The sequence below is a fragment of the Orbilia oligospora genome (genome assembly GCF_000225545.1).
Source record: "Orbilia oligospora ATCC 24927 unplaced genomic scaffold scaffold00043, whole genome shotgun sequence".
NCBI lineage: Eukaryota > Fungi > Ascomycota > Orbiliomycetes > Orbiliales > Orbiliaceae > Orbilia > Orbilia oligospora.
The window spans coordinates 1,312,617-1,333,702 of record NW_011645600.1 but is presented as its reverse complement, the minus strand read 5'-3'; the positions used below and the strand labels follow the sequence as shown (position 1 = coordinate 1,333,702).

The following is a 21,086-nucleotide window of genomic DNA, read 5'->3' as shown; positions in this document are numbered from 1 at the left end:
GCCTCATCCTCCTCTTATCCCTCAGTTGAAGTGCACATGTAAAACCCGAAATTCTCTTTTTCACCTCTTCTTTTTCCCTTTCTTTTCTTTTCTCATTCACCTCTGAAGTTTGAAGTTGACAATTCGTTTTTCCTCTCTGTTCTGTATATCTGAATAGAGGAGGAAAGCTTCAAAAGAAAGAAAGCAAGAGATACCCAGTGTTGAAGACATCGTTTATATCCAACACTCCCACAGAAAGAAGAAACATCATCACCAAATTACCACTCTTACATCAATCTCCCCTCTCGAAACTTCTACTCTAAAACTACCTGGAATCCACCAGAATACAGAGATCTTAGACAGGAAACTGCAAAGTCTCTAACTTCTTTTTTATCGTCATCATCATCGGGAAAGAAGGTCAGTACTGTTACACCTGATTCCACGACCACAAAGGCCGGGTCCCCAGAAACAGCTTCCCGAGCCGAGAATAGCTCCACCAAGGTCATCGCCTCGCTAACTTCCATATGGGAACGCGCAGGGAAAAAATATTTTTCTTGATCCTTGGAAAGAAATCTGAATACCAGTCGATTCTTCCAGACGAAACCGAAAAAAAAGACCATTCACAATTCAGAGGTTCTTCGTTTTCAAGATATCTCTAGTCTCTATAGGATCTATATTCCAATAGAAACTTACCAACATTATTCTCGCCACCGTCCCTTTTTTCGACCACAAAGAACCCTTATCTGTTTTTTTGTTTAATTTTTAAACCACTAGAAAAATGGCCACCGAAGCTGCCCCTCAAGGTATGGTTATTTGAGTTCACACTGCTGATTGTTGTTATATTGTCTATTCAGAAGATATAATATAAAATATCTAGATATACGACGAGTATATCAAGTACAATATATAGGCTGACAACTACGTTATTCTGAATCCTTAGATCTCTCCTCCACCATCACTAACCCCTCCGATATCCCAGCTATCGAAAATGGCTTCGCTGGAAAATCTATAGAAGGAACTTCTACCATCCCCTTGTTCCATCCCACTCCCACAGACCCTTCTAAATCCGAAAGAGCCCTTACACCGGGGCCTACAGACCCGGCCACCCCACCTAATGACCCAATCCCGGACACAAACTCTACAAATCTCAATCTCTTATCCGCTGAAGATCACGCTGGCGTACAAGCTCCCAGCTTACTCAGACCTTCATCTCCCGCACCACTAAATTTGAGCGCTGCCGCTGCATCTCCAGCCTTGTCCTCAAAGAGTCTAGTGGATACACCGCCACAGACGGCTGGATTAGATGATAATAATTTTGCTACCAATAGCTCCTCGGATCCGTTAGGAATTTCGATACCCGATGCTGGTATCCCAAGAGAGGAGATTTCAACGGTTAACGAAGATCCCGTGGAGTTAGCGGCTACACCTGTGATTGAGCAGACTACACCTTCGGAATCAGCAGCAACATCGCCTCTTGTTGGAGGGGAAACACCAGCTTCACCGTTATCTAAATCCCAAAAGCTAAAGGCTAAAAAGAAGGCAAGAAAAGCAAGACAGAAGGCTGAAGCCGATGCTGCAGCGTTGGTGGAGGGTTCTGCTGAGGCATCGAGTCCGAACCCAACAGAGGAGGGTGCTCCTACAGAATCAGAACCAGTCCCGGAGACAGTTGCTAGCACAAGCACAATACCGGACGTTGTAGAAAGCACACCAGTGGTAGAAGAGGCAAAAGAAGCCGCCCCAGTCGTATCTCCCCCAGAACTTGAGATCACTATCCCCACAAATACATCTGGGGACGAGGTTCCATCGATAGCTGTTGAAGAATCCGTCCCAACATCTGCAAAAGAAGACGAAATCGCTGAAGCTAAGGCTGATCCGCAAACTGTGGAGACACATACTTCGTTGGACCTTCCCGAGACTGAAGAAACGCTGGCCGCTATCACACATGTCCCGGAGACACCGGTGGAGTCAACAGTTCCAACAGAAGAGTTGAAGAACGAGGTTGTAGCAGAGCCTACAGTCACGCTTTCCGCTCCAGCTTCTGAAGAAAAGGATGTAATTCCTGAATCCCAGGAAGCTGCACCCGTAGTCATCGTCGAAGAACCTACCACTACAGAGGAAAAGGAAACAAAAGATGATGAGCCAGTTGCTTCGACACCAGCAGCTCCGGAAATCGCGGTTGAAGAATCGAAACCAGTAGAGGTCGAAACTACAACGACAGCCCCAGTTTCTGAGGACAAAGATGAAGCTTCCGAACCTACAGCAACTACCACCACCACCACCACCACCGAAACTGTTGAGCCACCTGCAACCGTCGTAGAAGAATCTAAATCTGTCGAGCCGGAAGCTACCCTGCCAGCTGCCGCCCCTGAATCTGAAGAGAAGGATACTTCAGAGACTCCGGCCGTCACACAAGATGCTGTTGATGGACCTTCCGTGGTAGAAAACAAGGAAGAGAAAGACGATTCTGCAGTTATACCTACCGCAGAAGCACCCGAGATCCTGGAAACCAAGCCCGAGGAGCCCGCTTTAGTGGAGACAAAGGAGGAGAAGGACGATGTTGTAGTTCCACCTACCGCAGAGGTATCCGAGGCCCCAGAAAGCAAGATTGAGGAGCCTTCTTCGGTAGAAACTAAGGAGGAGAAGGAACACGATGAATCCCCAGCTACAGTCTCAACTACAGATGCCGCCCCTGCAGCGGTTGTAGAAGAAACCAAGCCAGAGGAGCCAGAAACTGCACCAGTAGCCCCAACTGAGACAGAAGAAGCCAAGGTTGAAGCCCCACCCGCTACCATTGAAGAATCCGTGGAAGAGAAGTCAGCAGATGCCCCAGTCACAACCGAAGCCGTCGAAGAACCCGCTACCAAGGCCGAAGACCTTACTGCGGAATCCAGTGGCGTTGTTGTTCCAGTAGCGGAGGAGAAGGAACAAGAAGCTCCTCTCGAAACCCCTGCTGCTCCCCAAGTAGTTGAAGAAGCACCATCTAAAGAGGAGGACAAGCATGTTGAAGCTGAAGCTTCAAGCACTGTTGTTGTTCCAATCGTCGAGGAGAAGGACGAGACTTCAGAAGCCCCAGCCGCCGAAAAGGCCGTCGAGCCAACATCGGTTGAGGAGCCAGTTCTGGAAAGCGGCAGTAAGCCAGAGGCCGACGAAGACGTTTCGGTGAAGGCTGTAGCCGACGAACCTGCTGCTGTGGAGCCTGCTGTTGTTGAGCCAACCAAGGAGGGAGAGAACGTTCAGGAGCCCGCCGAAACCGAAGCTCCAGTCGTTCCAACCGTTGTTGCAACAGAACACACAGTCGCCGACGAGAAGGCAGAAACAAAGGAATCCGAGCCTGAGGCTGAAGCCAAGGAATCCACTGAAACTGAAGCGGTGGACGCCCCCAAGGAAGATGAGACACCTACAGAAGCCGCCCACGAACCCAAGATCGAAGAGGTTAAGGACGTCACAGAATCTGAGGCCACAACTGCTGCCGCTCCGGAGACACTGGAGACAGTTGCAAGTGAAAAGGCACCGGAATTAACTATTGAACAGACCGAAACCGAGGTTCCTGCCACCACAGCCGATATTGCTATCCCCGCACCCGAAGAACCAGTTGCAGAGACAGCAATAGTTGAAGAAGCTGAGAGCAAAGCCGTCAAGGAGGATGAACCAGAATTTGCCCCAGCTGTGGTAGCTTCTGAGCTAGAGACCCTGGAGAAGAACGAGCCCACACAGGAAACCAAAGAGGAGGAGGCTGTCCCCGCTCCGGTTGTCGAAAGCCACAAGGAAGAAGAAGTCACTAAGCCAACCGAAACAGAGCCCGAGAAGACCCAGGAACCTGAAGAGGTACCACAGGTTCAGGAAGAAACTCGCACTGAGGAGACCAGCGAAAAGCCAACTTTGGACGAAGATGGCAAGCCATTCGAAGCTCCTATCTCCACCGAAGATGCTCCAATTCTCGCTGCCATAGAAGAAGTCCAGAATGCCGAAGACAAGGCCGAAGACAAGGCCGAAGTGGTTGAAACCCCAGCTCAAGAAACGGCTGCTATCGTCGATGTCCCCGAAACTTCCCAGGCCAGTGAACCAGCTACTGAAGAAACGGCGGCTCCAACGGAACCAGAAACGGAGGCATCAAGCGCAATTGTTGTTCCCGTGACTGAAGCAAACGAAGTTAAAGAAGAGTCACCCATTGTCGACGATAAAGAAACCCCAGCCGAAGCGGTGCAAGAAACGGAACCAGTCGCTACTGAGAAGGATGCTGTCCCTGATGTACACGAGGAGCCGGCTTTAGTAAAGGAAGAGACATTGAGCAGCGAGGTCACTGAATCTAGCGCGGCTGTTGTTCCAACGACCGAAGAGGCCCCTGCTGTTGAAACTTCTGAGGTTAAAGAGGAAGTACCTACCCCGGAGAAACACGAAGATGAAGCACATGTAGAGAAGGAAACTCCAACTGCACCAGCCCCGGAAGAAACCCATAGCCACGTCGAAAAGTCCGATACGGCCGAGGAGCCTGTCGCTGCCGATAAGGAGGTCGCAACAGAAGAAACCGCCAGCACAGTTGTGGTTCCAATTGTCCAAGAAGAAACCCCAGTTGTTGTTGAGGCTGAAAAGGCTGCTACTCAAGAACCGGAGGAAGATAAGCTAGCTGAGCCAAGTACCGCAGAACTTCCACAGGAGAGCGATGGTCACCTAGAACCCGAACAAACCACTGTAGTAGAAGACAAGGAAACTCCCTTGGAGCCTGTTGCAGATGTCGAAACTAAGACCGAGGAGCCAGCAGTTCCAGAAACCAACGTTGAGGAGGCTGTTGTCCCGCAAGTCGACGCTCCGACAGCCGTTGAAGAAAAACCAGAGACTGAGGAGAGCGCCGCTGTTTCCGAGCCAACTGCTGTCGAACCAGAGGCATCGAAGCCATCCGAAGAACTAGTTGCACAGGAACCAACTACTGAAGAAGTTCCAGTCAAAGAGCCTGTGGTTGACGAAGCTGAAGTTGCAAAGAGTGAGCCCGTAGACACCAAATCCGATGAGCCTGTTTCTGAATTGAAGGAAGAGATCCCAATCAAGGAGTCCGAGCCCGAAGTTCAAGCCCAGGAACCCACTGAATCTACACCTACCCCTGCTGTAGAGGAGGCCGCTGAACAAAACGAGGCTGTCCCAGAAGCTAAGGAAGAGAAGGAAGACGTTCCCGAAGCCACAGCAGTTTCTGCAGTTGTCTCGGAACCCGAGACCACTTCTGAAACCAAAGAGAGTACAGCTTCGAGCGAAGAGCCAGAGAAGTTGGCGGAGCAGGTATGAACTATTTGCCTTGAAATCGTCGTGTCGCCATTATCATAGAAATATACTAATGCAAAATGATTTTTAGCCTACCGCTGTGGAACCTGAGACCAAGGTCGAAGAACCAATAACTGAGTTGGCTGAGGAAGTTCCCGTCAAAGTCGATACAGAGGAGCCTACCGCCGCCCCGGTAGAGGAAGCCGCCAAACTAGAAGACTCCCCCACAGCTGTTGTAGAAGCGACTAAGGATGAGCCCTCTGAGGAGCCGATCTCGACCGAAGCCGTAAAGGAAGATGAGCCAGTCCTAGTGGAAGCTCCAAACGATGAACCACCAGTGGCTGAGACTAAAGAAGACAAGGTTGCCGAGCCTACAACCCAGCATGAACAGCTGACGGAAACTTCAGAACCAGTAGCCGAAAGCAAGCCAGAGGAACCAGTTTCTGAAGCTGAGATCAAATCGGAGGAACCCCAACCTGTTGTCGAGAAGGAAGAGGAACCCGCAGTAATCGCAAAAGAGGAACCTGTTCAGGCTTCTGAGGCTGTTACCGAACCTGAGGCCACCACTGCTGAGGATACCAAACCCGAACATTTGCCAACTAACGTTGAGCCTGAATCTGCTCCAACTTCTGAGCCGGTTGAGCCAGAGGCCGCCCCAGTTGAGACCGCCCAAGAGCCCACACTCGAACAAGATGATACCACAGCTTCTGCTGAAGAGCCTGCCACCGAAGAGGCCAAAGAAGAAGTTGCCCCGGCAGTTGAAAAGGCTCTCGAGCCAGCAGAAGGTACGTTAACATTCCAAAGTCATCTTGGTGATGATTTATTAACTTAAACAGAAACCCCAGTTGCGGAGACTGTTCACGAAAAGGAGCCAGTCACAGAAAGTGAGCCCGTCGTCGCCACCCCAGAGGAGTCGAAGGAAGAAGTTTCTGCTGAAGGATCGTCAACTGTCGAGGTCCCTGTGGTTATTTCGACCGACGAGCCCGCCAAACCAGTTGAACTCGAAACAGCTCCTGCGGCAACTGAAGAAACGGTTGCAGAACCCCAGACCACAACCGAGGCTGAGAGCGAACAAACTGTAGAGCCCGTCACCGAGGAAACCTCAATTGTTCCCGAAGTCGCTCCGACAGCCACCGAACCAGTCCAAGAAGGGGCTGTTCCGGAAGCTCAGGAAGAGCAGAAGGAAGAGGTTCATGAACAGCCAGTCATCAGCAGCGAAGAAGTTCCAAGCGCACCTGAACCTACTGCTGCCGCTGTCGAGGATCCAGTTGCCCAGGAATCTACTGAAGATAAGAAGGATGATTCTCACATCGCTGAAGCTGTCGTTGGCGGTGCCGCAATCCTTGGAGCTGGAGCTGTTGCCGCCGAGCTACTTTCTAAGGATGAACCTGAGGAAGCTGTCAAGGAGGTCGAAACTCCCGCCACAGTCGAGGAACCCGAAACTAAGCCCGCACCAGAGTCAGTGGAACTAGGTAAGTGGAAATGGGAACCCATTGGTGTATTAGCTCTAGCTCACATAGACATAGAAGAAAAAGTCCAGGAACCAGTCGCTGAAGCGCCCGCCGTTACTGCCACCGAACCTACTGAGCCGAAAGAAGAAACGTTACAAACCGAGTCACTCGAAGTTATCTCCTCTGATACTCTCGACAATGTCAAACCCAAGCTTGCTGACGAAGTCACCCCTGGTGTCTCCGCCCAGTTTGCTGAAGGAGAGACGGAGCCCGTGGGTGAAGAAAAGGCAGCTGATTTTGACGTTGCTACTGCCACCAGCGTTCCTACTCTGATTGGCGACGTTGAGATCGACCAAGACGAACTTCAAAAACCAAAGGAGGATATTCCAAAGGTTTCTGAAATTCTCGAGGAAACTCGGGAAGCTGAGCCCGTGGTTGAGAGCCAGCCAGCTCCAGAGTCAGTTGCAACCGAAACAATCACCGAGAGCGAATCAGTCCAACCTGTGTCCGAAGCCGTTACCGAGGAACCACACCAACCTACTCTCGAAAGGAGCCTCGAAGAGCCCCAGGCAGTCGAGGAGCCAGCCAAGACTGAAGAGGCAGTCCCTGTCGTCGAGCCTGTCGCTGAGCATGTCACTGAGCCTGTCGCTGAGCATGTCACTGAGCCTGTCGCGGAACATGTCACTGAGCCTGTCGTCGAAACTGTCGCCAAAGTTGAAGAGCCAGCCGAGGAATCTGTCAAAGAACCTGAAGCCCACTTTGAAGAACCTGTTAAAGAGCCTGAAGCCCCCGTTGAAGAGCTTGTCAAGGAGCCAGAAGTTCCAGCTGAAGATAAGGTCGACGAGTCGAACTTGATCCCAGTCATCGCTGCTGGCGCCGCCGTAGTTGGTGCTGGAGCTGTGGCTCTCGCCGTTCACGAAGGTTCTAAGGATGAGAACGAGCACGTCGAGGCCCCAGAGGAAAAACCCGTCCTAGAATCCGCTCCGGTCGAAACTGAGTCAGTAGTCCCCGAGGCAACTACTAAGGAGATTGCGCCATTAGCCATCGAGAATGCCACTGTTTTGTCCACTCAACCAGGGCATGTCGAAGAAAGGCAACTCCTTGAGCTTCCACCAGCTGGTAGTGGGGAAGGGCTCGTCTTTTCCGATGAATTAGCCAAAGAATTGGAGGCTTCTGAGAAACTACTTATCGAAGAAGCACAAAAAGAAGCCGAGGCTGCATCTGGAGCTCCATCTGAGATCCCACCAATCGCCCCTCCAAGGACTTTAGCCGATATCGTCAACGTCGAGCCAGCGGTTTCCGTTGAAGCACCAGCACCCGTTGAAGAACCAACAGTCGTTGAAGCACCAGTGGCTGTTGAAGAACCAGCAGCTGTTGAAGCACCGGTCACCGTCGAAGCTCCAGTGGCCGAAGGTAGCACCTTGCAAGAGGAGGTTAAATTGGAAGAACAAAACAAAGAGAACAAGACTGAAAGCAAAGAAATAATTGAAGAAGCCCAAGAAAATAAGGAAGAGAAGAAGGAGGAGGGTATTAGCACTAGTGATATTCTTCTTGGAGCAGCCGTCGGAGCTGGAGTATTGGGAGCTGGAGCTGCCGGTGCATATGTAATTGCGAATGGAAAGAAGGCAGAGAAGGAAGTTCCAAATGAGGTTTTGTCTGTTGAGAACAAGAAGCCAGAGCCTGTCGAGAGCAAACCAGAGACTGTGGTTTCGCTCGAACATAAAGAACCTGTAGTGGCGCCAATCGCTGCCGCACACGCTAACATCGTTGAGACTCCGCGCCAATCCGTGGAAGCTACCGAAGCACCAGGCAGCCCATCCCGCCAAAACCACGTCAAGGATCTTTTGCACCGGCTGAGCTCGCGCCCATCCTCGCCAACCGGAGACGAAACCCGGCCAAACTACTTCTCGAATCTCAGCAACGCTACCGCCACCCGCGAAGTCGAGACCGCCTCTCAAGAAGCGACCCAATACCGCGAGCTCGATAACCGCAAGAGCATGCCTTTGCTTTCTGCCGCGGATATTCCTGGTGGACCATCAACCATCGTCACTGAGGGCGAATCCAGCAAAGACAAATCGGCACCTTCTGGGCCAGCTGACGCCACGCCAGAAGGACAAGGAGGTAAGTATCCTTTTATTGCCAAAGCCACCGTTGCGATTGTAGTACTTAATGCTGCCGTTTATATGCTTAGTAGTGTCTTCTAATCAAAAAGACCGAAACGTGGAAGTGGAGGAGACAACTGGCGAGAGTGGTGATTTGGCTGTTCCGGCAGCTGGGGATGATGTTAGGCCCACCACGTCCAGAGCACCTACCATTGTAACGAGCCAGAGCAAGAATCGTCGCATTGCAACAGCATTTTTGCATATCTTCTTCTTTTCGTGGTTTGGAAGTGCCGGCAGGTTTTTCAGCGGATTGTTTGGAAAGGGCAAGAAGAACAAGACCACAGCGAGCGAGCAAGCTGCTGCTGGAAAATAAGTGTTCCCGAATGTTTTTTCTTTGTACGTTTGCTTCAAGATCGTTATACTACTATACACTTAATGCATAATGAGGGAGGACGTTTGTTTTTTATATGATTTACGATTTACACGAAGCCTGTTTTTGCTCACGGTCTCCCAGGTTTTTTCAGCGCTGTCTTTCGATGAAATGCATTTCTGTTTTTGTACTGCGTTGGCTTTGTTGCATTCTTCACATACGCAGATGCATATAGATCGTCAGTCGATACACCTCACGCGCGAATTTGATTTCGTTTTTGCAAAACTTCAGACTCAATTTTGTACAGTGTGATCAGATTTAGCCCTGTCAAATAATAGATCTATTTTCATTCCTATAAATAACTGGAGTTGACTCACCGATAGTGAGAGAAACTCCGCCTATTCTCTACGTTCTCGGACCATCCTCAGCCCAGCTCTGACATTGCATTGGCGCTTTGCACTACCAATCCCGGCCGCATTCCGGGCGTTCCTGCAAGTTAACTTACATAAGTCTAACTATAAATTCACGGAACTGGTACCTAAAGGCCCGGCCCGGCCTACGATAGCTCCATCTCCAGATCATCACACTCGGTCTTGAATTATCGGGGAGGTTGAAGACGAAATTTCCAAACTCCAAAGCTCCCATAACTATAGCAATCAATTGAATAGATATCCACATATATACACTCGTCCAAAATGGCTGAAGGCTGCTAGTAAGTACCACCAAGTCCAATCCATCAAGGGATGATGCATCAATGCAGCAAAATATGCGTGGAACATTATTAATAAAATATCTATATCATACAGTGGAAGATACTACTTCGCCTACGGTTCCAATCTCTGGCTGGCGCAGATGGCCCTCCGCTGTCCAGGAAGCACCTTCGTCTCTATCGCTCGCCTCGTAAACTACCGTTGGTTTATCTCCGAACGCGGGTACGCCAACATTGTCCGCTCGCCGGGGGATGAAGTATGGGGTATGATCTACACCCTAACATCGAATGATGAAGCAGCATTGGATATATACGAAGGAGTTCCACGTAATTACGTGAAGGAGATTCTACCGATAGACTTACCCGATGGCACGCCATTGATAGTATTGGCGTATATGGACCATCTGCACCTGGTCGATGGGGTAGTTAAGACGGAGTATATCAACCGGATGTCTTGTGGGATTCAAGATGCACGTAAAAAAGGGATGCCCGTGTCTTATGTGGAGAGGTACATGTTGGAACCGCTAGCTTTGGGGTCTAGTTTTCTAGATATGGATTCAAGGCCAGGAAGCAGTGGGGGTTTGTGTGTGAACCCCAATTGAGGACTTCTCAGACCTTTAGATAGCCCCTGTTATTCGGTTGGAAAGCCGATAGAGGCTCATATTTAGACCTAGATTGGGGAGGGTTCGTAGATAAAGCATACTTTAAGTACTTGGGTACCGAATTGAAGTCCTTCACATTATATCATATCATTACGCTAATTATTACAAAGAACTCCAAGTACATCCTTATAGAGGACTGGTATACTTTATCCAGAGATACACCAAGTTCGAAAAACGGAAACAGGATCAAGTAAACCCCCCCAGCTTCTACAAAGCAGCTGCAACCGCAGCAACAGCAAAGGCCAATGCTCCTCCAAAGGCCGGCATCGCGGTCGCCATAGCCACATTAGGTGAACTCGTAGTCGTCCTCCTCGTCGACGTCGTGGCCGGTATGCCAGTCTCGGTTTCCAAAGCCGAACTAGTAATCGATGTAGTAGGATCAGGTGTCGGTAACGCGCAACCGACGTCCCAAGTTCCATCATCTGCACCGGTAACATTCAGAGCCTTTGCCAAATTATCTGCCTCGTACAATGTTTTATTCTGGAATAGATCCCAGCCTCGAGCCTGATCATTCGAACAGTACTCAACCGTCCACTCCAACAATGCCGCTTCTCCTTCACACGCAGCGGTGAATTTGAAGTCCTGGATGTATCCATCGACGATGAGGGTAACGTATTCCCTTGTAACTGGTGGGTTTGTCAGATTCCATCTTAGATTGAACATTTGTATTGGTGCTGAGTCATTGATGAAGATCAATTGTTCTTTGAACTGGTAACCGTCCCAGATGATTGTTCTGGTGGCATTGGGTGCCGCGAGGGCCGAAGAGTTTGCAGGAGTGGGAGGATGGGTGACTCCGCGGTAGTCGAAGCTGAAGATGGTGGACCATTTGGTATTGAAGAAGTCACCGACGAGGGGGTAGATTGTTATTGGTGGAACGGGATAGGTTTTTCTAGATTGATTGATTATATTATATCAGTACGTGTACAAGTACCTAAGTATATATAGATCTATAGATGCATCCAGCATTGTCGTAAAGGATATATCATGTTCTAATATAGGCCAGAAGGAGGCTATGGATTACCTAACAGCAGTCGTGTTCGAAATCCCACCGCGCGGGCAGTCAAGCGCGACTGCAACTTGTGATATGAAACCACAGAAAACCGCGCCAACGGCCAAACAATAACGATTGAGCAACATCCTAAGAAGAGCTAACGAACGGAAGGCTTAAGATGTGGACTGCCGAACAAACGACGTCCAATATAGAATCTATGAAGCGAACGGCGCAAAAGGATATCGATAGCGACAGGAATATTAATAAGGACGATAAAAAGAAGGAAGATGGGCCATGGGTAGGGAATCGAGTGGCTTAATAAGATCCTGCAATCAATTCAGCCCAGAAGTGATCAGTGTTTTCGTTGATCCATCTTTCGATCGAAAGGGCAGGGCCAGCGCCAGGGGGCCCTTGTCGTGTCCGCCAGCAAGTCGTTATCGGGACCTGGTCTATTAATATTTGGCGGGCCGTCATGTAACATCGCCAACATTTTGTCAAGACCATGTTCAACGTTCATGTCACCAGTAAGTCTGAAGTCCAATTGACTTCCTCACACCTTGCATCGGGTTTCTAATATATTAATATATTATCTTGAGATGAATTCATGAAGTGAATCAATCGATATCATACTATGTGCTCATAAACCATAATTATAACTGACTCCATAGGAAGCTCAAGCTTAGAATATTACTCCGTGACATGCAAAAGCGATTTTCAATCTGCGGGAAATGAGGTTCACCCTTGGCGATATGATGCCAACCACTCACATTTGGACCTGCGTCTCGTTCACAATCGCTGGCAGCAATTTGGCTGACTCTGGTTACAGTGCAGAGCCCAAACATGCACACTTATCACTCGGCGCCACCCGATAGCGTGATCGGTTGCAGATATATAAGGCGAGGCTGAAGGTTATCTGAACCCGATAACGGCCCTCCAAGAGATAAAAGGCGTTCTTCGCAATCGGATTCTTGAGAATTCCAGTGGGCCAGCCCACGAACCAAACCTTGGCCTTTAACATACACCGGTGTAGTAGCACAAACGAAAAAAGTCCGTTGTGATCTCGATCAAGCAAGCTAATTGGCCTGTTCTAGGAAGGTCTGCAAATTTGACAGGGAGGATTATAACAAGTAAATAACCGACTCCCTCTCTCCTGCCCAAACTATCCGAGCCTCGAAACGAAGCGGCACTTATGTCCTACCCCAGGTATTTCTCCATGAGCGTCTACTTGGGTATGCGCTTGAACTTGGTTATCTGGGGTAAACTGGCAGGTATTGCCTCGTACCCAGCAACAGCAACAAAACATCCAACATGAGCTTACCATCTGCCTGATTCGAAGCCGATTATGTAAAAAAAAGTACGCCGTCCCGAACGTAAAATTGCCCTGCAGTGTCGCAGTTCGACACACTATAGCACTAACCCCACAAGGACATCGGTGTTCGATTCTTCTGGAAGTCCTGCAAGGGCAATTACTACAAAGTATACTCTTCCAGTTAGACACCATTAACTATGCTTCTGGTTTGGTAAACTCTTGGCTCCAGACATTTGCTCCAGGCTCCAATAGTTTCCAGGTTTGACAGAACAGCATCCTGGTCACAGCGAAAGAAAAAAAAAGGGCTTGCTTCACCAGAAAATTTTCGAAAAGAAAAAAAACTGGCTTCGAATTTACGATCACCGGTTGCCTGGTTTTGTCCTACCCATCTCAATGGATATCCGACCTAGATGGTGGAATCGCCGAGCCGAAACAGTACCGATGTAGCGCCAGTCCCTTCGAGGAAAGTGCTCGTCTGAGAATACTTAAGCACCGTCAGATGTCTTCAGACATGATAACTCCCAATTTCTCCTCCATTTGAAATTGATCAAGTGCAGGAGAGCAAGGGAGGAAAAAAAGCTTATATAAGTCCTGGGGAGCCGTTCCTCCGAAAAAACTCAAAATGCTCAATTAGCCTTCCCGAGGATAACCAGGGCGCACAATCGCAGAAACCTCGTTCTACATGTTATCTCTTCTCTAAAGGACCCCCAACTTTCACTTCTTCCGTCAATTCAATGTCGGGCCAATCGAGCGACGTTGGCGATGTTGGCGAAAAGCAATTCGACCGTAGCCATGATCACAAACAGATCGTTGATCACGCTAAGGCGGCTACCGATAAAGAGGAAAACATGACCCTGTGGCAAGGCATCAGACTATACCCAAAGGCGATTGCATGGAGTGTCTTGATCTCGACATGCATTGCTATGGAAGGCTATGACCTCTGCCTCCTCGGCAACTTCTACGCCTTCCCACAATTCAATCGTCAATTCGGAGGGCCTGATGGAAAAGGCGGCTTTCAGGTTTCAGCACCGTGGCAGGCAGGATTATCGAATGGCGCAAACGTCGGCGAATTTATAGGCCTATTGATAAATGGCATCGTATCCGAGCGGTTTGGATATAAAAAGACAGTTCTCGTATGTCTCGCCATCATGGCCGGACTCATCGCGATACCCGTTACAGCAACATCGGTCGAGGCGCTATTGGTTTACTATGTCCTTGCTGGAATCCCGTGGGGTATTTGGCAAACGTTGACGATTTCATACGCTGCCGAGGTCTGCCCGGTTGCTCTGAGGGGGTACTTGACGTCATATGTTAATTTCTGCTGGGGTCTTGGACAAGTTATTGGAGTCGGTGTTATCAAGTCACAGCTAGGGAGGGAGGATTCTTGGGCTTATAAGCTTCCATGGGCACTTCAGTGGATGTGGATCCCACCTCTCTTCATTGGTATCCTCTTTGCGCCAGAGTCGCCATGGCTTCTTGTCAGAAAGAACAAGTTGGAAGAAGCAAAGCGCAACTTATTACGATTAACAACCTCGAACAAAGAAACCGACTTCGACGCCGACGAAACTATATCCATGATGGTACATACGACGGAGATCGAAAAACAAGCCACCGTAGGCGCTACATACCTCGATTGCTTCCGCGGAATCAACCTTCGCCGAACGGAAATCACCTGTATGGTTTGGGCGATCCAAAATCTTTCCGGAAATTCGTTCACCGGTTACTCAACGTACTTTTTCCAACAAGCTGGGATTAAAACTGACGATGCGTTTTCGTTTACACTCGGTCAATTTGGTATCAATATGGTTGGAGTTTTCGGTGCCTGGGCGTTGATGTCTTGGGGTATCGGTCGTAGATCGCTCTACCTGTACGGTCTCTGTGGGCTTTTCACAATGCTTTTGTTGATTGGATGCCTCCACTTTGTTCCCGCATCAAGTTCGAATCAGGCAGCATATGCTACCGGAGGACTCATGCTCGGGTGGGCAACTGTATACCAATTGACTGTTGGAACCATCTGCTTCTCCCTAGTTGGCGAAATCCCAAGTCGAAGACTTTTAATCAAGACGGTTGCCTTGGGGCGTTGCGCATACATTGTCGTCGGCATCGTATGCAGCGTCCTAACGCCGTATATGATTAATCCTACGGCATGGAATTGGCAAAAACTAACGGCGTTCTTTTGGGCGGCTATTTGTTTCTGTTCGATCATCTATACCTACTTTCGAATCCCTGAGCCTACCGGAAAATCGTTCGCGGAACTTGATCTTCTATTCGAGCAAGGAATAGGCGCCAGGAAGTTCGCTTCCACCAAGACTAACGTTTATGAATCTGAACAGTCGGAGAGGGCTGCTTTGGAGGTAGAAAAGGAAGCGCCAGCATATCTTGAGAAAGCATAGAAGGATGAGGATTAGATCACTGTAGATCTTTACATGCCTGTGGTGTTTCTTTGAGTTTTGTTTTTGACGGTATAGTCTCCATAGACAGTACACAATCGTGATAATGCATTGTGACTTATAACGACCACACTCGTTGCATTTTTTCGAGACACCTTGTTTGATTTAATATCTTTAGCCAACAGCATATGACTTCGTTTTTTTTACAAGAGCACTGCATGCATGGCCATATGGAGAAACGGTCGTTTATTATAGTATAGGGAGAAACCTACATTTTTTGAATATATATAATGGCATAGTTCATAATTCATTCCAAGCCCAATGGTATACCGGTGATTAAACAGATATATTACATGATAGAACCAACATTCGAATGATATGTAATATACACGAAATGCTAACAGGCTAGAAACGTAGTATTCTAACGCCAAATTTAAGAGAACATGATCTTGATACTCCCCTCCTAAACTCCAGTCAAATATACAAACCTACGTATGTATGGATATATATATATACTTTGTATCAATTAATATTACCTTTCCCGATCTTCCCTTCCTTACTAACCTTCACCCCCGCTATAGCTTTTCCCACAGCATCAATAAAAGTATGCTCATCCACAAGAACATTGTCCTCCTGCCAATTAATCCCAGACTTGCCTTCCCTCTTCTCTGCCTGAATTTGAAAATACCCAAGCCCTATCATCCTCGCAAGATTTCCAAATCCAAAATACACAAATGGCTCCGGCTGTGTTAGCTCTATAAGCGCTGCGCCCTTTCTAAGAAACAATGTATGTGTCAATCCGGCTCCCGTAACACCTATAAGGATATCAGTTTTCCTTATCATTCGCAGTTGCTCCGTTACATCCAATTTTTCTAGCTTCGTGATCTCGATGTCAACATCTGGGTAGGTCTTTTGCAGGATTTTGACGTAATCGAATAGTCGTAGTATCTTCCTATTCTTCTGTCTTCCAATAATCTTGATCTTTATTTTCTCTTCGACGGTTTTTGGATTCGAATCTACGACCGCAGGGGTACGTGTATCATCATCTTCTGCTCCATAAAACTTCAAAACCTTCGTCACAAACTCATCCACCAAAGTTGACCTTTCGCAATTCCTCTCCTTCCAATGATCCTTCCAGAATGGATTCGCCCCGCCGGCTAAAGGTAATATAACGGATCTATAACACCCGTCTTTCAATTCTTTAACATCTTTAACATCCTTTCCTGTAACCACGTTCCATAATCCAAATACTGGCGAAGCATTCATTTCGCTTTCCATATTTGCTTGGATATAGATCTTTATATTCTCTTCCTCCCAAAGTTTTTCATCTTCGTTTGTACCACTGCTTATACCAAATAGCATCTCTTTAGCCTTCTGTGCCCTCTTTAATGTATCCAGCGTTAACACCGCCGACCATACTTCCATCAACGTATGCCATATATTCCCCCCTCCTTCTAATTTAACCAACATAATCGACCCACTGCACTCCTTCTCTTCGCCAATATCCCCATCCTCTTCATCCTCATACCCCTTTATACTCATATCAAACTGACTCAGTTGTGGTCCAGCCCCCGTTCCCGAAAAATATGTACGAAACTTATAAGGTGCTTGGACCCCAGAACTCCAATCTTGTTTCGCGGAACAATTCAACAACCATTCCTTTTGCGAAAAGCTCCAGGGGGAGGAGAATTGCCGACGTGTGTGACGGTTATAATACTTTTGCTTTCGTACTGCAGACGGTTTGTCGAAATCGCGTCTATAAGGTCTTGAAGGTCGTGTATTCTTCTTCTGCTCTTCGCCATCACCAGCACCAGCAGCTCCTGTATTCCTAGCAGTACCAGGCGGTAAAATCCCATCCGTGGGGAATAAATCCTCCTTTTTAAAATCTGGCCGTACCGGTGTAGCAGCTAAATCCTTATCGGTATCAACCGTATAAACCGCATTTTTCGCTACACAAAAGTTATCGGGTTCTTCCTCGATTTGGGATTGAAAACATATCATCCCTCCATCTCTGCTGCTGCTGCTGCTGCTGCCTCCCTTACTTATAGTAATAATAGGGTTTATTCCAGGATTACTACAAGAAACAGCCCAGGTATTCGCCAGATCATCAAGATATCGCGTTCCAGCTACTCGTAAGCACCAATCGTTTCCTTTTTTTTCGTCATCATAACTATAACCACCCGCAGTTTCTTGGTTATCGGTGTGCCGGTAGTCGGTATGGTCTTCATCAACTACTCTTACATCAGTAGCGGTGGTAGGGGTATTATCCTGCTTTGGAAGATTTGGTTTCGATGTTGAAATTTCAATGGGCGAGAGGTAATCACGGACGTTGGACGAGACAGCAGCGTGATAGAAGGCGTAGTTTATACCCAAAAACAGCAGGGCAAGGGCGAATATCAATGTCGACAGGAGACGTTTGTTTAGGTTTAAAATCATTATTGATTATCGTTATTACCGTCGGCAGACCAAAAGGCACGACAAGGGAGGGGGGCAATCGATGATATTAATGACGAATCGTTAAGCTCATGGTAAGGGTCTCCAGGCTGGAGAGCGATGGCCCGCAGGGCGCAATTATAGAGCTCAAACGTAAAGCCACGTTGAAATCTGTTGATATCCTTAAAAATAGCGCATGGATTAAATTACGTGGTCTGATTTGTTTTGTTTCTTTGAGTGTAGGGTCTGTGAGGTTGGTTCGTGGCGAGCTATGGGGATATATCTCAAACTTCGCGTTCGTTAGAACTTTAATCTGCTACCCAGGTTAGAGTTGGTTGGTCCCTGCGAAAGCCAGGGGTCCAAGCTGCAGCCAGAGGTGCGCTAAGCTTTTTCGGAACCGAGCCTAGGATAAACCCGCTAGAATTCGACAAGGTGAAGTTGATTTCATTATCATCAGCGTCCTCCAGACTAATTATCATCTATTCGGTCTAAAGGATATGAATTCATGAATGGTATTTTGATTCAATTTCAGAAACATCAACCCCACATGAATACAGAAGAGAAGGAAAGAACAGCAGAAACGAAAACCGAACGAGAAATCAACGCTAACGTATAACTGCGTAGTTGCTATTAATAGTAAATGAGGGGGGTGGGGGGAAGAACATTGTTTCAATGTTGTGTTTTGTCCATGAAGGGAAAAGAGATAAGAAAAGGCTACCGTTCCAACCCCTCCCGTATATCTTCGAGTTGCTTAGACCATCCGGGATAGCTAGGTAGCTTTCAAAAAGAAACTTCGGCTCTATGAGAAATATCGATGAACCCGAAAAGTAAAAACGGTAAAAACAGAGGGAGAAAGGAAAAAGCCGGCGGTGTCCGAGTTTGGTAAGATGTGGCCATCAGAGAGCGCATATACACTGGGTTCCGGTGGGATCTAGTTTGGTATACGGCCCATTCCACGGATGTGCGACGAAGAAATCCCTATAAATTCACAAGTTATTAGTTCCAGAACATGTAGAATGGCATGGAAAGAAGCTTCATACTTCGGTTTTGCCAATGTAACACTAGCGTCTAAACCTTCTCTCATCGCCTTCATCTCCTTGTCGTTCAAGCTGACAACAATTCTTTCACCACCAAATTCATCTCCTTCGTTATAAGTCGACTCATTAACCAAGTTGCTCTTATAGTTCTTATGGACCTCCAAGAAAGCGCTGAGATCGTTGACATCTTGGAATGGCTGGACTGTCTTATCCGTCATCGTGTAGGTGTTGACATGAGCGGATCGCTCATGGCAGCCGATGTATGTTAATCCGACATTCTTCATCTCATTAAGCTTCTTTCGACGCATATCGATATTATCGAGATATGCTTCGAGATTCTTGTACTCTTCCTCCGTGAATGTAACGTAAAGCTTCTTAAGACTTAGTCCTTGTCGGGTTTTTGCCTGCGCCTTCATGGTATCGTGGAGGGCAATGAGGCTCCTATTATCGATTTCGGTCTCAAGTCTTTGAATCTTGGGAAGACGGCAGATCTTATCCCAGAAAATGCCAACATCTTCGTAGTTTGAAAGAGGCTCTTCAATCCACAAGCTCCTGAGGTTACGAAGCAAGATCTGACCATCGGCGTGGTCACCCATGAAGCCAAGAATAAAGGCTGGAAGACCGCTAGGTCGGTAGGTGTTTACGACAAAGTTTTCCAATACACGCATATCAACGGCGGCCATTATAGCTTCGACTTTCTTAGGAAGGTCGATGAAGAACGTAATGTCCATGGTTGTGAGCTTGAGCTTCTTGTCCTCCTCTCCCTGGCCCTGCCAACCATCAAAAACATCAAACGGAGAGAGTCCCTGCTTGGCCGCAATTACAAGCTCTCGGAGGGTATCTTTGACACACCAAAGAAGATTGCGAAGCTTCTCAGTTTCCAGGCGAGTAAGCCAGAGAAAGTGGAGCGTACGGATGTTGGAAAGGACCGGCCCGAGAGGTTCTGACGGGAGCAGGGAGCTATTCAGCGGTGGGAGCTTGGCGTAGAGACAATCAACACTAGAAACATCCTCAAAGATAAGCTCCTGCATAGCCACTGTTTTCTGGGTTGGATCATTAAGCTTGGTGAGCATGGACTCAAGCAAGCTGTTGTCGTCGGAGCAACACATGGCGTATCGGAAGCTGGTGAGCTTCTTCATGGAGGCCAACTGGATGACAGGTTCGATGGTGAGCGTTGTGCAATCGGAGTGGCGGCACTCATTGGTGATAACGACAGTCCTCGTGTGTTGAACGAACGGCTTGAGGTTATCTTCTGGATCCGAGTCGAAGTATCCGGATACAATATCTACGTCCGTCGTAACCCCGTTCATATAGCGGTAGTTACACCAATATGGTCGAGGGACTGGAAATATACCGACAGCGTGACGTGGTGGGAGGTTCTTGGAGTGATATCTGTTCATTGAGCGCTTTTTAGCACGATCTCGACGGGCTGCCGGGTTTCCGAGATCGATGGGTTCATCGACTTCAACTTCTTTGGCGGCATCGACTTCATTACCGGTGGTGGGAGGGAGTGGCTGTAGTTGGAGACAGTGTGTTTGAAGACCGACAGAAGAGTACAAGATCGGGATAGCCCATTCGCGGAATTTCTTGCATGTTCGAGCAGCTACTGTAAGGCCGTGGATATCGCGGAGGTCATGCATAGACTGGAAGATTTGGAGCCATATTTCCGCCGGGATGAAGTGGAGGTAGTCTACATCGGTCTCCTTCCCTTTGCCTTTCTCGGTGAAGGAAGTCATTTTGCGAAGCTGGCTAGAAGCTCGAACTATCTAGCTGAGATTATTCGGACCGGGATAGGGCAGGTAGGTAAGGTAGGGTATGTAGGATTATGTATTACAGAACGAATTGGCGGTAGTGGAACCGGACGTGAGATTAGCTTTCTCGGTTGGGTTTTTGGTTTTAGGAGTGCTTTGGATCGAATGCGGGGTGACCGTGACGATATTCGAAGGATCGGTACCTCAAACTGCCTCGTTCTGGCCGACGTGGTCTAAAATACTATACAACGGATTAATAACAGACCCGTCGAACTTGCAAGTAACGATGATGGCTACGCTGCAATGGCACATATAGTGGGAATCGGAGAGATGATAATTACTACTTACCACGATGGGATTGTGGGATGTGCCTTAGACGGTGTGGTCTTGTTTGTAGATTGCCTAAGAGGGGGGTTCTAGACTGAACAGGGTCGGCCGAGGAGGATGGTATGTTTGGGTGGATAATAATGTATGTTATCGATTAAGTGCTTAGTTATGCCGAGAACGAGCACGAGTGCTAGCTATGTTGCGCTATCGTTCAACCCAGCAACCTCCAACACTACTAGTTAACAGGGATGTTGATATTGATGTTTGTCAGCAGGAATGCTCTTTTGTTGCTGTTCGCTTTCCAGTCAGAGAGAGGGGTAAGGGG

At 48.1% G+C, this 21,086-nt stretch overlaps 6 protein-coding genes across 6 annotated transcripts; 3 read left to right on the top strand and 3 right to left on the bottom strand.

Annotated features, from left to right (window-relative positions):
* Positions 1-757: 757 nt before the first annotated feature.
* On the top strand, positions 758-9,155 carry AOL_s00043g407 (uncharacterized protein; the record flags this gene model as incomplete). Its single annotated transcript, XM_011120893.1, has 6 exons — positions 758-782; positions 920-5,247; positions 5,321-6,014; positions 6,066-6,701; positions 6,756-8,801; positions 8,893-9,155. The coding sequence occupies 6 exons, from the start codon at positions 758-760 to the stop codon at positions 9,153-9,155; spliced, it is 7,992 nt and encodes a 2,663-aa protein (XP_011119195.1).
* An 849-nt stretch (positions 9,156-10,004) lies between these two features.
* On the top strand, positions 10,005-10,463 carry AOL_s00043g406 (uncharacterized protein; the record flags this gene model as incomplete). The annotated part of the gene is made up of 1 exon (XM_011120892.1): positions 10,005-10,463. The coding sequence occupies one exon, from the start codon at positions 10,005-10,007 to the stop codon at positions 10,461-10,463; it is 459 nt and encodes a 152-aa protein (XP_011119194.1).
* Positions 10,464-10,730: 267 nt separating this feature from the next.
* On the bottom strand, positions 10,731-11,660 carry AOL_s00043g405 (uncharacterized protein; the record flags this gene model as incomplete). Its single annotated transcript, XM_011120891.1, has 2 exons — positions 10,731-11,412; positions 11,545-11,660. 2 exons carry the CDS (start codon positions 11,658-11,660, stop codon positions 10,731-10,733), a joined length of 798 nt encoding a protein of 265 aa, XP_011119193.1.
* Positions 11,661-13,557: 1,897 nt separating this feature from the next.
* On the top strand, positions 13,558-15,216 carry AOL_s00043g404 (uncharacterized protein; the record flags this gene model as incomplete). The annotated part of the gene is made up of 1 exon (XM_011120890.1): positions 13,558-15,216. The coding sequence occupies one exon, from the start codon at positions 13,558-13,560 to the stop codon at positions 15,214-15,216; it is 1,659 nt and encodes a 552-aa protein (XP_011119192.1).
* Positions 15,217-15,735: 519 nt separating this feature from the next.
* Positions 15,736-17,649, bottom strand: AOL_s00043g403 (uncharacterized protein; the record flags this gene model as incomplete). Its single annotated transcript, XM_011120889.1, has 1 exon — positions 15,736-17,649. One exon carries the CDS (start codon positions 17,647-17,649, stop codon positions 15,736-15,738), a length of 1,914 nt encoding a protein of 637 aa, XP_011119191.1.
* An 893-nt stretch (positions 17,650-18,542) lies between these two features.
* Positions 18,543-20,419, bottom strand: AOL_s00043g402 (uncharacterized protein; the record flags this gene model as incomplete). The annotated part of the gene is made up of 2 exons (XM_011120888.1): positions 18,543-18,624; positions 18,687-20,419. The coding sequence occupies 2 exons, from the start codon at positions 20,417-20,419 to the stop codon at positions 18,543-18,545; spliced, it is 1,815 nt and encodes a 604-aa protein (XP_011119190.1).
* Between the last annotated feature and the right edge of the window lie 667 nt (positions 20,420-21,086).